This window comes from Fundulus heteroclitus, unplaced genomic scaffold, assembly GCF_011125445.2.
Source record: "Fundulus heteroclitus isolate FHET01 unplaced genomic scaffold, MU-UCD_Fhet_4.1 scaffold_55, whole genome shotgun sequence".
In the NCBI taxonomy this organism is placed as follows: Eukaryota; Metazoa; Chordata; class Actinopteri; order Cyprinodontiformes; family Fundulidae; genus Fundulus; species Fundulus heteroclitus.
In genome coordinates this window covers 994,687-1,010,726 of record NW_023396978.1, presented here as the reverse complement: position 1 = coordinate 1,010,726, position 16,040 = coordinate 994,687, and the positions used below count along the sequence as shown (strand labels likewise).

At 40.0% G+C, this 16,040-nt stretch overlaps 1 protein-coding gene across 1 annotated transcript; it reads right to left on the bottom strand.

Annotated features, from left to right (window-relative positions):
- Window positions 1-10,236: 10,236 nt before the first annotated feature.
- On the bottom strand, window positions 10,237-16,040 carry pcare1 (photoreceptor cilium actin regulator 1). Its single transcript, XM_012861602.3, has 2 exons — window positions 12,390-16,040; window positions 10,237-10,970 (listed from the first exon to the last, which is right to left on the bottom strand). Exons 1-2 carry the CDS (start codon window positions 15,692-15,694, stop codon window positions 10,847-10,849), a joined length of 3,429 nt encoding a protein of 1,142 aa, XP_012717056.2. The 5' UTR covers window positions 15,695-16,040; the 3' UTR covers window positions 10,237-10,846.

Sequence of the window (16,040 nt, the reverse complement as noted above, 5' to 3'; positions counted from 1 at the left end):
GTGTGATCATTACAGAACAAGAGGAACAGGGATGAGCTGGATTTTAATCTTTGCCCTCTTAATAGGCTTTGGGCACCAAAATGTTTAAAAGATGTCTTTAAAGATAGCTTTGTCCAGGGTGCCGAATAGGTAGGTAGTTGGTTGTAGTGACACATAGTAATTTGCTGAGGGTTTCCAAAGATAGTATCGTGGGAGATTTTCTCAACCTGAGTAATTACAGGTGAATAGCAGGATACGGGAAGTGAATGTTAAACAGCTTCCAAAGCTCTTTTTGTTTTTCTTGTTTTTTTTTAACAACAGATTAAATTGTTCAGCTGGAAAAGTGATTGGTTTCCATCAAGATATAAGTTATGGAAACGGTCTGTCAATACATATGAAAAATATGCTAATGTTCCATATTTTTTTTAAATAAAAATCTGTATTTTTCACTATTACGACCAAACCCAAACAATATATCTGTTGTTCATTCTTCTTCCCACTCAGTAATATTTGATGTGTAATTCAATAAAGTCCACACACTGATCCACAGGGGAAAGTTTAGCTGGCAAACAAGCATATCACAGAATGGCCTCATATTTTTACAATTCCATCTTGATGTTTTCTTTCATTTTATTTTTTCCTCCTCCCTCTCTTCTTTACAGATCCCCACAGATCTGCAATCACCACTAAGTGAAGTGGGCTTTTCCCACTGTTTTCCACTTGCATATGGATCCGAGTCGTGGCCTTTATTCCAAGCATGTACGGTGCCTCGTGGGAAATGGCAACGTTGCCAAATTGATGGATGGAAAAATAAAGAGAGATGAAAAACAATTCCACAGAGAGCAGTTTAGCTGCTGTGTGGAAGCGCCAAAGCTACAAGGTACAGTGCAGGAAGTCAATTTTAATTAAAAGTTTCTGTCAAGTCAGGGGACTTGTTTGCAGGGTGGAGAGGGCAGACCACTGGCCATTATACAACAGCTAAATATTCAGGTACATAAAACAGTGAGGTACACGTGATCAATTTTCTCTGACAGACTGATTTGGAATTCGGATAAATGTTGTCTTCTAACTGATTATTAAAATCCTTCACTACATGTTAACATGACTAAAAATCAAATATTGTCATGTTTCCATTTAGGCACGTTTTTCCAAAGCAGCAAAGTAATTTTACATTAAATTCTAAGTTCCTTGTTAAACAGGAAGTAAGAGCTATGTTTTGTACCAAATAGATCCGGAAATGAAGTTAATATATTACCTTAGGTTCTGGAGCAGGGCCACGCCTCCACCACACCTCTAATTATCCAGCAGTCTACTCATACCCAGTTCACCCATCCTTCACAATCCATCACATTCTTTCAACTCCACCATTGCTTAGTCTCATCTGGACTTTACCTCATCTCCCTCCCCCCTCTTCATCCAATCACATTGCTTTCCCTACTTTAGTGTTCATCTCTATCTGTCCCTCATTATTCCAGGTACATCTTGGAGCATGTGTGTGTGTGTGTGTGTGTGTGTGTGTGTGTGTGTGTGTGTGTGTGTGTGTGTGTGTGTGTGTGTGTGTGTGTGTGTGTGTGTGGAGGGGCACATGAACTCAACATGTATTAGCAGCAATTAATGTTTAATGATGCATACAACCTGACTTTGATCAATGTTACATTAAACAAATCAATTGGCATAAACCAACACACCAGAAAATCTATTTTATATAAGCTAAATGCAATCTAATTTTTATACATAAAATTTGAAATAAAGGCTCACTCATATTGTTCATTTATTGAACAGAAAAGATTCACATCAATCATTCAATGAGCCAGCAAGGACAACCAACAATAGATTAATATTTGCTTTTAGTTTCCATTTTCCTATGTTTTATTTGTTTAGATTTTCCTACATTTTATTCCAACAGTTTTTTTTACCTGCTATTATTCTGTTTTTATTTTCCAATGTTTTAATCATGTAAAGCACTTTGCATTGTGCTTGTACTAAAATGTGCTATACAAATAAATTTCTTGTGAACTTCCATTAATAAACCTTTAAACCTTCTGTGGTGAGGTCTTTACTGGAGAGTGTCTGGTTAACCTTTTGTATCTATAAGTTGTTTGTGAGCATAAAGTTTATCTTATAAGAAGATTTTTTTTTTTACAACTGTTTTAATTATGTGCCTTCTGTCAGTAGAAAATGTTGGTGATGTCCTAAGCAGTTGTGGGCACAGTCATGCTAATCCAAAAACAGGTAATTGTGGGGCAGCTCTCTCCGGCCATTGTCTCTAACTGCGTCTTATGTCATTCTTCATCCTGTCAGATTAATTCGCAATATCTATCAATCAAGGTCTCAGTCTTGGCAACTTAGACACAAAAGAGCAAAATGTCTTTCACACGCAATGCAAATGGAAGCGTCAGACTGCAACGGCAACAAGACAGGAGACAATGGCGCAGCACCTTGAAAGAAAATTGGGCAATTAATTCACAAAATAATGATAATATTTTCGCAAGGCTTTCGGTGGAGGAAAAGAAACAGATAAATGAAGTTGGATCAGATTGACCAGACTTTAAAAAGCAGCAGTAAGCAAGTGACCATGGTCGGATTAGTGTTAAAGTAGTTAAATTAGTTTACTGTGTTTTAATTCCCGACCGCTAGTGCCCAAATGTTTTTATCACCAGCCGCCACTGCAGTTGAAAGATGGATGTGTCTAAAGACAATGGGATACAATAATTCTGCGAGTCTGAAGGAGTACATCTTATTTCAGAATAGATGAAAAGTTAAAAGCAATTTACATAATTAAAAAATCTGAGGGCAGCCTGGTTTATCTGGTAATCAATTTGTATATGCCTAACTTTAAATGGGTAGAAAGGTATGACATTATGTCCTCCTAGACCATTGAAATAGGCAGATGCACTATAGAGTGAGTCCAAAAATAGCTGAATAACCCAAAAATCTCTTTATAAGGGCGTTTTCAGACTAAGTAAAAACCCTGGTATGTAATGAAAAAAATCAACGAGAGCATATATCATCTTGCACGAGTACTTGCAAGACTTCAGGTGCATAACACAGAACCATAAAGTGTCACAGTTCCCTAAGGGTGCTGAAAACGCACACTTCTGTAGTGGGGCTGTTGTGGTTATTTATGACAGGAGCTGCATACTGGGCCCCAAGGTGTAGTGTGTGGGAGTGTAGCAGCAGTGTGCCTATGAAGAAGGGCCTATGTCCATCGGTGTGGCTTCGGCTTGGCTGTTAAGAGTTTGAAGCCAAACTAGGCTACAACCCCATCACAGCAGTGGCATCGAGCAAGCATGCCAGGAACATCGGGTAAATTACTGCAACCTCACATGCTCTGATAAACTCTCGCTATGGTGTGAAGGTAGAAACTTTGTGGCAACATGGTACTAATGAAGGGCGTCTTCAGAGAAGATGCAGTACTTCATTTCGGGTTGTGGAAAATAAAGAACATTGACTTAAGGCGCACTAAAAGCATAGAAGCAACTTAATTGCCCACACACTGAACAAGGATTTCCAGAACCAGGCCATGTAGTGTGAAAACACCCTAATGACTGTCAGACAACCCAATCCGCAATAGATTTCCTGTAAATTCTTCTCGTCTTTTTTCCAGACATGAGCACATCTTGTTCTTTGAGGCATGTTTCAAACCCACAAGTCAGTTAATTAGCTCCCAAGCAAGAGCCTTCCTGTGGATGCAAGTGTTAACTTTGGTGCACCTTGCTGCAACTGTGTAATCTGTCAAGTTCTCAAATCTAAGTTCACCGCTGTCATGGGAAAACTCCATCCACAGGCTGGAAGGCTGGAATGGACATCAGTCGCTTACCCACCCACCCTTCAACTGACCATTGATGTTGAACAGTCCTCTACTAGTACTGGTGTTATGCCACCAGATAAGGTCCTCTGTCACTCACATCAACCCCTGAGACTTTGTGACATTTGCTGGGATGAATAGTGCTGCAGCTGCTTACCTGACCTTTCACAAGCTCTACTTCAACAGTGTGTCAGACTGAATGCAGAGTTGCCCTCGACTACATTTCTGCCCTGACCACAATTTAGAACTCAATCAGCACTCCTGAATGAAGGGTGTGATGATGCTGTAGGTCTAAGAAATGTGTCTCAGAGGGTACCATGCACACACCTGTCACCCCAAAGAGGCTGGAGTGAAAGTGTTACAAAGGACTGCACATTTTGTATTACCTCTGCAGCCTTTTAATCTTTATATCATGTCAGATTTAAATTTTCTCGTTAAAGGAGAAAAAGGAGGAAACGATCAAATCTGGGCTCTAGGAGATAATCGCAAACCTATAAAATGTGTAATGACCCAAGGTAAGAATGGCTTTGCCAACACTGCCACCTGGTGCACAGACAATTAGTTGCACCTATTTTTCTTGCAAAATAACTTCTCTATGGCAGAGCTGAAGAACCAAGATATTTCTGTTTCTCCACAGTTGCATATTCAAGAAAAACTGCAGACATTTCATGATAGAAGAAACACGTGTTTACATAAAAAAAATTGTGGAATCAAGCCTCCTCTTAAAGTCCCACTACTTTCCTTCCTGTAGCTGGCAGACCTTGAATGCTAATGTCTTTATTAGAATGCAGTGCACACCAGCACCGTACAGGGATTCCAGCATCCATGCAGCTAGAAAAGTCCACACACACGTCCACACTTTCCGAACTAATTGCCTGGTCTGCATTTCATAAGACACACCATTTGTCTTTAAGGATGCTTGGGCTTTTGTACTCTTAGAGATGCATTCCCCATATGCTGTTTATTTGTTCTCTCCCCTCTGAATACCAATGACAAAGACTTCCTTGTCCTTTCCTTCCAAGTTTTTCCTTTTTATCTCCACCGATGCTTGTTAAGTCCATCGAGCCAGCTGATTGAAACTGTTGCTGTTAATCAACAGATTTCATCTAATCATCACTTTGACACTCGAGCAATCTGAAAATTCATGCAGTCATGCCATTGCACATCTCTGATTGTACTATCTATATGCAAATGATGTGTGAAATAGGACAACGGCTCAGTACTATAGCAGACTTTTGTTGGAGAATCTGTGCGTACTGACACACCCATGTAACAAGGCTTCTAACATAAAAATGCTCAGTGACATTTTTTTATTTACAGCCCTGAGATATGAGGTATCATATGAACAATGTGACTTAAAATAGGGAGAAATCACAAAGCAAAGTTAGAAAATAGCTTTTTTTTTCTTACAAAATTTATCTAAGCACACAGCTTTTAAATGGTTGGCACCAAAAACGTTTTAAAGTCAGTTGCTTTTGCAAAAATATAAATAAAAAATTTTAACAGCATTTTTTTTTTGTTTACAGCAGATCATAATTCTTGCAGCCTGGAAAACAAACACTATTTCAAATAATTTAATTCTCTTTAATTTATTTGGATACTACCAAGTCAGCACAAAATGTCCTCCTATGGGACGTTATATAATTGAAATCTAATCATTCAATCAATTTACCAGGATTTCATTCACTCAAAACAATGCAATTATTCCCTTAACTCAGCTGGATCTAATTCAATTAAGATGCAATTACAAAAAAAAAAAAATAATAATCGTACGTAAATAAATTTGAAAAAAAAAAAGTCACATATTGTTGAAAATACAATGTTTTCTTCAAATATCTCCCATCCTGAGAAAGCGTGAGGTAACAGTAGAAGGGAAAAACTTATTTTGTGTAGGAAGAATCTTTCACAAGCACCAAACTTAAAATGGGTATCACTGTCTTTCAACTGGCTATGCCTGAGCCCCCCGTGCATAATAATAGTAATAACAATAATAATAATAATAAATATTATTATTATTATTTTATTTTTTTAAGTATATTTTTGGCTACAGGTGACGGGAAATTTGCTAACAGTTTGCAGATGTTTAATTCTAAAGGTCTCAGCATCAATAATAATATAGAGACTTGAGGATCCAAGTCTCTACATTGCCCGTTGGATTCTGTCAGTGTCTCGAAGTCCAAGGCCATGGTTCTCTGCCAGAAAAAAGTCTGGAGTCAGTCTTAGCCTCGGGTAGAGGAGTAGTTAGGGGTCTTGTTCGCAAGTGATGGCAAGATGGGTGAGAGATGGATAGCTGGTCTGGGGCCTCATCTGCAGAAAGGCAGGTTCCTCCCTGGTCTGCTGTGTTGAAAGAAGAGCCGAGCCAAAACATGAACTTCTAGATTCAGTATGTTTCAACTCTCAACTGTAATTATGAGACACAGCTCATGAAAGAGATCTGGATGCAACTAGCTGAAACCGGTTTAATCCATACACTGGCTGCTAAGACGAGGAGCTCCATTGCCTGGGGATGGCTGAGAGTAGAGATGTGGCTCCTCCGCTCCAAAAGGAGTTAGTTGTGGTGGTTCAGGCATTTAATCAGGAGGCCTCTTTGGTACTTCCCCTTTGAGGTTTTCTAGAAATCCCCCATGGGGGACACCCTGGTGCAGGCCCAGGACACACAGGAGGTATCGTATATTGTGTCTGACCTGCTGAGCATTTGCTAGGGAGAGGACTGTTTGGGCTTCCTTTCTAGACCGCTTATTTCCGCAACAATGTCAGATCAGATGGATATAAGTGATGTTCATCCATCCATCCATCCATCTATTGGTTATATCTGCTTATCCATGCAGAGTCCCGGGGGAGAGGTGCCTAACATCAGCTGTCATTGCGTGAGAGGTGGAGTACACCCTGGAGATGTCACAAGTCCATCACAGGGCTTATAACTACTATGGTATTAACAGTCTTTTGTTTTTTTGTTTTCACAATTTGATTTACTTCCTAGAGGCCATCTCAATGTCTTCAGATGTAAATGTCTATACTTTTCAATAATCCGTACATCAGCTCACTGTAACGTTTGTTACACCCTCTTTTACTTAAAATAATATTTTTTATTGAAACTGGTAGATACCTAGCTATTTACAGGGTAATCATTAATACTGATGTCATTTACATAGATCTCAGCACATTTGGTAACCAGCTTGAATATTTCAAAGCAAGGAAACTGCTAAAGTCATCATTCAAAGGAATATTACTAAGACATGAAAACCTGTCAGAGCCTGAAGGCCACACAGGACAAAGAACTGATTTACCATTGCAGACGGCAGATATTCGCTGAGTTCGCATAGAAAGTATGCCGTTGTTCCTTGAGTGGCATGATGGAGTGAAAAAAATATTTATTATAAATGAAACAAGAAAACTCACAAATCGGGCAAGTGAAGAAATGAACAGGAATAATACAAGGAAGAGAACGGGTAGCATAACGAAGGACATGAGAAGGAGTGAAAGGAAACTGGTAGAATAAATAGGAGAGGAGACAAAAGGGGAAGGCAGGTGAAGACAATTAGCACAGGTGAATGATATGATGGTAATTAAGCTGCAAGAGAGAGAGAGAGAGAGAGAGATGACATGACAGGAACGCGGGAAAAACAGAACCTAACATGAATACAGAATCATAATGAATGAACACTATAAATGGACAGTCAGGCTTCGCAGGAAAATAAGGCTCTAACTGGAACAAGAGTAACTAGTTCAATTGTAAAGAGCACAATTCTAAATGATGACAGAAAAGCACAGAATCAGACTAATAAACAATACTAAGTGAAAACAGACAGAATGCACGGTCCCGAGGAACCTAAAAAAAATCAAAGATCTGGGTATCGTGACACACTTTAGGAAACACATTTTTTTTAACTTCATCATGTAATAAAGCCAATTAATTTATCTGAGGTTTGAGCCATCATTTTATTTAAATTAGCTCCTGAACTATGCAATGTGTAACAGTAATTCTAGTGCGCAAACATTTAAGATTAAATTTCAATCCGTCTAATTTTTTATATATATATATATGTCTAGCCTGTAAAAGATGTGGGTGTAGAAGATTGGCTCTTCATTAATTAAGGCATTATGTTTACTTTGTCAGCAGCAGTTTATTTTAAGAGGTATCATGTTTAGAAAAGCCTGGAATTTTATCTGAATATTTTACAGGTCTGGATAAAGATGGAAAATAAAATCCAGACTTTATCTCCGTCTCTATTTTCTAAAAGTTGCATCCCTCCATCCACTTTTTTACAATCCCGTATTGGTAGGTTGTGTGTTTAATAAGCCTGATTACTGAAGAACTTTCTGTCATTTCTAGTCAAAGGTTTTATATTTAAGCTTTAAAAAACGTCTAACATTACTCTGGGAATTTGAGATTTGAAAACAAAAAAATCTAGGAAACCTCTCAGAATTCTGTTCAAATGAGCTAAACTTTTCCTAAGCTTGATTCTTAAAGCTAAAGCTATTCCGTTAGAGACCAAACTGCATGTCTCTGATGTTGGTCAGGCAGATCAAATGTGCCAGAAATCCCAACAGGCTCTGGTCACGCTCAAGCATCCCCGTTCAGCTGTTTTCTAAATCTCTGCATCTACGTTAGCCCTGTCCGGCCGGAGATCACCTTTAGGTTATGGCCATGTGACACAAGCAGCTATCAGACAGTAATATCAGGAAGCAACCATGTCCGGACCAACAGCAGGAACACGGAGGGTCTGATAAGAGGCATCTGTGGCAGCTGGCAGGTCATGTTTTTTACCTCTTCCCCACTGAACCAGAGCGTTCAGCCGCTCTGAGCCAGCCAGAGCAGTCCGGCTGTGTAAATGGGATAAAGAGGGGACTCTGTGGGTTTATTGAATTTACTTTGGTCTTGGATTTTGTGTGATGAAAGGAATCTGAGGCTAGCTCAGCAAGATGGATGAAGCTTTAGGAAAGGGTTAGTTCAGCTCACTTTTACAACAATAGTTACCATCTTTAGGGACATAACGAGTGCTGACTGTCTGCACACTGGCTTTATGCAGCTTTACGGTTCTCTGTATAGCTCTAAGGTCACTGAATGTTTATTTCTGTCTCACTTCTAGGAAACAGATTATTCATGCCTTTTTTCCTAATAGTTGGATTTAGAAGAAATTGCATGGAAACACTAAACGTATATTAAGCAGAAAGGATGAAGATTTTACTATAAACTTTAGAATAAATTTTCTGGATATGGTTTGTCCCGAATCTCCTGATTGCGCCTGACTCTGTTTCAGCCTAGTGGCCAGGTGCTACAATACAGGTGAAACACTTTCCCAGTTCTTGCCCATCTACAGTTTACTAAAAAGTATGTGCTGAAACCACACTAAAATACTTTGAGAACACATTAAAAAGATAACTAATTATGGGTATAACAATACACACAATGCATGACATTGGGAGTAAAACATCCAAATTAGAAATTTAAGGGCCGCTTTACATCCAGCTACTCATCCTCAGCATTTTTGACCTATTAGAATGTGGCACAATTGTGGCAACCTTAGAAAAACACCTTTAGTATGAAGCCAACCTGCCATGCCCTTAGTGCAATAATGCCAACTGCATTGGATACAATTTCAAGAATGGGATTTTCCCTGCTATTTTCCACATCCCTGAGATGCTCTCAACATTCTCTCTGGGAAGCACAATAAAAGCTGTTGTCTGATTGCTTCGTTTTAAGGTGAGAACTGTTTCCATTTCAAGAAGCGCGGAACATGATCAATATGATACCCACAAGGGGACAGAACTGGAGTTCTCCAATTATATGGTTTTCACAGCAGGTTCCCTCTGCTCCCCTCAGGGAAAACAGTCACGCTTTGCACTTTGCCGAAATTAAATCACACATCTATTTTTGTGCCACTTTCAGAAGACTGAGGGTGTCCTCAAGAAAATGTCGCACTTTTACTCTTTGAATGTGCATGTTTTCTGCTGGACAAAAAGGTTATCTTCAAAAGCCCTCAAATGGAAATAAACATTGTCAAGTAAATTGTGATGATCTAATTATGGTAACTACTGTAGACAAGTAGGATAAAAAACCTGAAACATTTTTAGTTAGCACTTAAAAGGTTAACCACTAATGTACAGGTAGTCAAAGTCCAAGAAAATGAGATTACACTGCATTTACCTATATTTCATCCACCCGTTTTAAACTTTCTGCTGTCCCCTGGTGGAGAAACTGCTTCACTGCAGGACGAAATACTGGATTGGGAATTTATGTACATTTATATCATTTAAAACTATCATCAAATCTGTTATTAATTAATAACATTGAAATAAAAATTCTTACCTCATCATTATGAGAGCAATTTGCATGTATGTAAATTGCTAAGTGCTTAGCTGTTCCGGGTCAAATGGGGAGACTAATGATGTTGCAACAGCATTAGTGGATTATGTACTTTTGGTCATAGAAGCAATGATGCATGTAATTGCATTTTTTATGTTTTTATTATTATCATTAATAATAGAGAAATAGTAAAAATGACTGACTGAAAAAAATACAAAAATTAGATCAGCTTCACATTGTTTTACAGCAAATTATAGCATATACAAAAAAAAAAAAAAAAACATCTCAGAAATATACCATGAAAAACTATAGGAGTTTTCAAGATGACTCCTATTTTTCAAATTATTGTAGTTCACTTTAGTCTGTGATACATTTGTGTTCTACAGCATTATATACCACATTTGTCTCAATATTGAGTGTCTAAACTAGCTACTAGAAACTAAGAGTAACTTTGGTGAGACATATGACACATGCTTATCTTTTTAATATTATTCCCTAACTAGTAAACAAGTCTTGTATTCTGTAAACATAAAAAAAAACAGAAGCATGCGGGATGAAGCACAGCAGTGCCAGTTAACAGCAACGCAACTTTGATGAGAAACCAGGCAAGTGTAGACTCTCTGGAGCTGGGTTACGTGGCATAGTGGTTGGAATTAGCTCCTCTTCTCTTACAAGTGAAATAAACAAACCAAGCTTAAATCCACTGTAAAGCCTGCTAATCTATAATCCCACAGCCTTAGTGTTGGCCCTGTTTAGCTCCTGTGTAAGGCCTGTCCAACAACACACAGGTCCGGGTGAGATGCAGACCGTGGTGTTGCTCTGAGGTCGGATTGGCTGTCCCATAATTCACGGTGCCTTGCTGGATCGTCATCTAGCCTGTAAAGGAAAAAAAAGAAAACAAGAAAATGGACTTTAGCAACAACCTTATTTTGCCCAATATGGTTCTCTAAATTTAGAGGAAATCCTGTGAAGCTGCAGAGTGCAGGAGGAAACCAACCCTTATCTAAACTCAGAGGAGAATAGGTCTCAGTTCACCTAATAATACCTTCCCCAATTGCTATAACCAATAGTCAACCCTAAAAGAGCATATTGACTAGAAATAACCATAGTGTGTAATTTAAAATATATAAATTGTAATGTTTGTCAATAGGTCAACCAACTTTTATCTTCTGTATAGTAGTTTGGAAAACTATTTTCCCTTTACATAATCATTCTATTTTTGCTTTTAGTGTCAGACTTAAAGTTTCAATATCAGACAAAGATAAACAGAGTAAATACACAATGTTGTCATCATTAGGGAATTTCATTTATAGAGGGAATAGGTTTATCCAAACCAACCTAGCCCTATGTGGAGAAAAATAAATAAAACAAAATTGCCCCTTTATAAACTTTTTTTTCTTTTGTCCCATTTCTCTTCCCACAAGCAGGCTGGATAACATGTAGTAGACTGTGTAAGATTAGAAAGCAAGACATCATCAAGGAATAGTAAAACAGAGAAGAAAAATAATAATTCTAATCTGTTACTCTAAAAAGCTTCTCAATGCCATTCTTAACACATTGGGACTCCAGCAAACCATACTGAGAGAGATTACTCACAAACGGCAAAAAAAAAAAAAACGTGGACCAGAGGTGAAACTCCCATGATTGGCCAGCCGCCCAAAATTACTCCAAGTGTGTAAAGATAACTTATCCTGGAGATTACAAAGACCCCAGATGGGTTTGATAGGTGTTTCCGCTCATTAACTAAAATCAGTATTTGATAACTGCTTTCTATATTTACTTTGGCTACAGTTTTGGCTGCTTTTCTCGCCATTTTCAATTTAATACCTGACCTTTTTGAAAAGAATGTTCTTTTGTGATTGTTAAGCCACTTAACTCTGACAAATGAATCATACAGGCATAAGAAGGCTCCTAAACTCAAGGGATGAACCACTGTTGTATCAACCAACAGAAAACTTAAAGTTTCATGTGGGTCCCATTTCTTTCTGTCAATATATTAAAAGTATTAGATGGATAGAGAAGAGGACTTTAAGTCCAACGGAGTGATTACAAAAGTCTTGGCTTAAAACCTTACAGAAAAGATGAAATGACTTTTGTGGGGTTTATTTTCCTTTGTCCTACAGACTTCACTTTCAAATACTGTTCATCTGCTCCTGGAAAACTTTTAGACCCAACAGTTTTTCCATGTGTTCTGCATTTGTCCTTTTCCTTTGGTTTTCTTAAGTAAAAAGCTCCATTTTAAAAGACTTTGAGAAAATAATTTAATAAAAGTACTTGGAACAAAATAAATCTTACCCCTTTGAACATATTGTTGGCTCACTTCCACAAGTTTCAGCAACTGAGATCCCTTGGAATCGGGGCGTCACACTTAGACTTGGCCTTCTGTCTGATTGGCTACGTCGTACATAGGGTCGCGGTCCTTGTGCAGACACAGGGAACCGCCCTCGACTTCCCCAACAACTTGAAAGAACAGAAACCCTGGTGGAGGCCCATGCATGAGGAGGTCGAGGAACTGAGCAAGGCTGTGCCTCAAACATAGATGGAGAGACTGGACAGAAGACCGAACGAGCATTGCTGAACATCCGTGCACTTGATGATTCTTCAGTGCTGTTCTCCCTTGACAACTTCTGTACCTTTGGTGAGGCTGGTGGAGATGGTGCTTTGATAGAGTAGGAGGTGCTCGAGTTCTGGTTTCCAACAGGTGGGCTGGGGAGTCTCCGTTGAAGAGATGATGGTATGGAAGCTCTCCTGTTAACAGTCGGGCTCTCTGTTGAGGGTGTCGTAGCTTCCTTTTTTGAACCGAGGGGGCTGGGGAGTCTTCTATGCAAGCTGCTTGGAGTAGAGGGGGTAGATGGCAACATTCGTCCTCTGGAGACAGGTGGAGTGGCAAGTGGTTGACTACAGGCAACTGAGGATGGAGGCACTGTAGTTGCACTACTGTTAGGTTGAGGCACTGAAATGTCGCCCTTATGCTGTGCATCAGGTGCTCCTCCGTGACCTTTGGAGGTTGCTCCCCAACTCAGCGATGATTTCTCTAAGTTCGAGTCTGAAGATCTTCGTAGGGGTAAAACCTTTCTAACTTGCTGGTGTAAAGAATCCGTTTCCATTTCCGAATGTGGTTGAGCATCGGGTTGACTGACCTTTGACAAAGCAGATGTGCCTGTAGAAATATTTGATGACTGTGGTAAGCCTCCTTTGCTTGGTAAAACTGTGACAGTCTGAACTGAGGCCCTCAGTCGTTGGGACACAGCAGCCCTTTTCAGCAAAGGTGATTTCCCAACTTTTGTGGCCCCATCTCCTGTTGCAGTTGATCCACTTTGGGCACGTTCAAAAGAAGTGTCCATAAGTACTTCCAGAGGAGGTGGAGGGAGACTGTCCAGATCTAAATAATCTGTTTTTTCCTCAGGTCTACAGCTTGTCACTCCCGTGCTAAGAACAGCTTCTACATTTCCCAAACCAGGTAAGATGGGAACACCACACCGCCTTACGCCTTTTAAAGGCCCAAGAACTTTAGGACCTTCTCTTACCTCGATACCTTGGCTGAAGGTATCAATCAGTTTTTTGACTGAATTCCTTCCCCTGTGAAAGCCAGAGGACGGTTGTGGTGATAAAGGAGGGCTTGGTGGAGGGGTGGCTTTTATAGGACACTTGGGTGTTATTTTGCCTTCCTGTTTGTCATCTTCAATATTGAGTGGCTTTTCTTTTTTATTGCTGCACCTTGAGAGGGTTGCTTGGTCTTTAGGTGGCTGGCTATTACAGTTCCTGCCTTGTGCAGGCCTTTTCTGATTCTTTGCTGGAGATTGTGCTGGCGAATTCCCTTGAACTTGTTTAAAAGTAACTGACCTTGAATTTCTTCCCACCTTACTTTCACTCATCCTTTGTAACCTTTGGTTTAAAGCCTTCTGAGTCCTTTCCAGTTCAAACAGAGTTGGATCTTCCCCTTTACTCCGCAAGGATTCCGCTGACCGGGAACGTTGCCCTCTGGCAACTGGGTTCTTTTTTATTTCACTCCTCCGAACAGCTGCTGCTGTTTGAGGCCTCCTTGAAGATTGCACCTCCTCATCTGTCCAATCCCGTCTAGAGGTCTTTAGAGTACCGGCTGCTTTTGCTGTGGCACAAGTGTTCTGCTTTTGAACAAACTGTATCCTACCACTTATAGCATTTTTCATTTTTAGAGTCATTTCTACATTTTGAGGATTTTCTATGCGTTTTGTTGGTATGCGGAGCGGAGGGGCTTCAAAACTCAAGGGTGAAGAATTAGATCGCAATCTGAATGCTACTTTTCCAACCCCAACACCTTTCTCTCCTTCCTCTTCATCATTATTGTCATCCTCACCGTCATCTAAGGAGACTGATCCTAACAATGAATCTCTTTGGTCATTAGGCATTATGGTACATGTAGAATCAAGTGAGTTAAGTGAGGTGAGGGAAACACTTGGACTTATTTGAGTCCTATATTTTTCTCTTGATGCTCCACTGATGTTCATGGAGGTGTATTCTGTAGGGCTAAGTGGAGTTCTGTTTGTGCCAGTGGACCCACAACTCTCTGGTCTATGACGTTTGTCACATCCATTAAGGGACTCATTCTCAGCTCCAATACCACTGTCCTCACTAAAAAGAGCTGAATCCTCAGCTCCAGGCATGCGCAAGGAAGCCATTTCAATTCTGGTTAAGAGCCGCATCAATCTAGCTTCTACTGCACGTTTGGTCTTCAGTTTCTCTTCTAAAAGCTCCGACACTGACGCAAAGTAGTCCACCGCCTCCTCCAAGGCAGAGTCTCCAATTCCACCAACAGTCTGGCTCACATTCCTCATCCTTTGGGTGGTGTACTGAAGCAGCTGCTGCAACAAATCTGGTTGAGATTCGGTGCTAGCAGGGCCAGACTTCCGAGTTGAAGATGAGAGATTTTTCATTTGACTTGGCCAAGCAAGATGTTCCCCATTTTCTTTCAAAACCCTCTCCCCCTCGACCACCATCTCTTCCAGTCCCTGAATTACTTCCTCATAGCGTAAAGCCATGAAGGCTACCATTGGCTGCACAGAAATCTGAGTCTGTGTGGCTTGTTCCATAAGCGCAAGAACAGAGTCATATTTGTTTATGCTGGGATTTAAAAAGGCATATGCAGCTTGATGAGCCTTTACTAAAGGTTCTGGAAAGTCCACCTTTTGATCTGTAGACATCTTGTTCTTTTCCTTGTCTTTCCTTTTGGTACCTTTAACACCTTTGGCTGCTTTCTTTTGTTTTCTGCCAAGATTCTTATCAGCCGACTCCTGCTTGTCAATATTTTTCTCCTTTCTCAGTGGCAGTGAGACATTTTCCTTTGCCATACTCTCCACTTTATCTATGTTCATTGCCTCCGTGCTCACTTCTTCAGTGACATATTTCTTTTTTTGTGGTGTCATTTGGGCCTCTTTTTGTGGTACCTGGACATGTGGAGATTCCTTGTCTTCCTTTGAGTCCCCCTTTGCAGATCCAGTGACATTACTCTTCCCTCCGTCTTCATCTAGTTTGGTTTCTTGAGGTACAGGAGGCAACATTCTCCCCTTCCTCATGGCAGCCAAGCTGCCCAAATTGGTACCTTTGGAGGGTGAGCAGCCCATTTTTAAGTCTTGAAAATACAAGATAACTTATGTTTTCCCACAGAGCAACAGCAAGAGCGTAGGATATCCAGCCACGGTCCTTATCCACATGCTGTATCTGTCATTTTCAAATGGCCGAGACTAACACAATCCCTTTCAACGGGGCAGTTGCAAAAACAAAATGCAGATGAATCCATATAAAAAAAATTGCTTCCACCTTCACAAATGGGGAAAAATAAATCCACAGAATGCCTGTCATTAAAATTTAGCTGTAGCCAACTCCGAAATGCAACCCTCTGTACCTTTCAGAGGACGAGCAGCTGAAAGGATTAGTGGGGCTTTCAGTGAACTCCTCCGCATGAACATA

Bases quoted from the DNA above. Each gene is read 5' to 3' on its own strand.
- pcare1 (XM_012861602.3), bottom strand. From the start codon at position 15,694: ATGGGCTGCTCACCCTCCAAAGGTACCAATTTGGGCAGCTTGGCTGCC. The intron at 10,971-12,389 runs GTAAGATTTATT...TTTCCTTTACAG, and splicing joins CCAACAATATGTTCAAAGGG to GCTAGATGACGATCCAGCAA.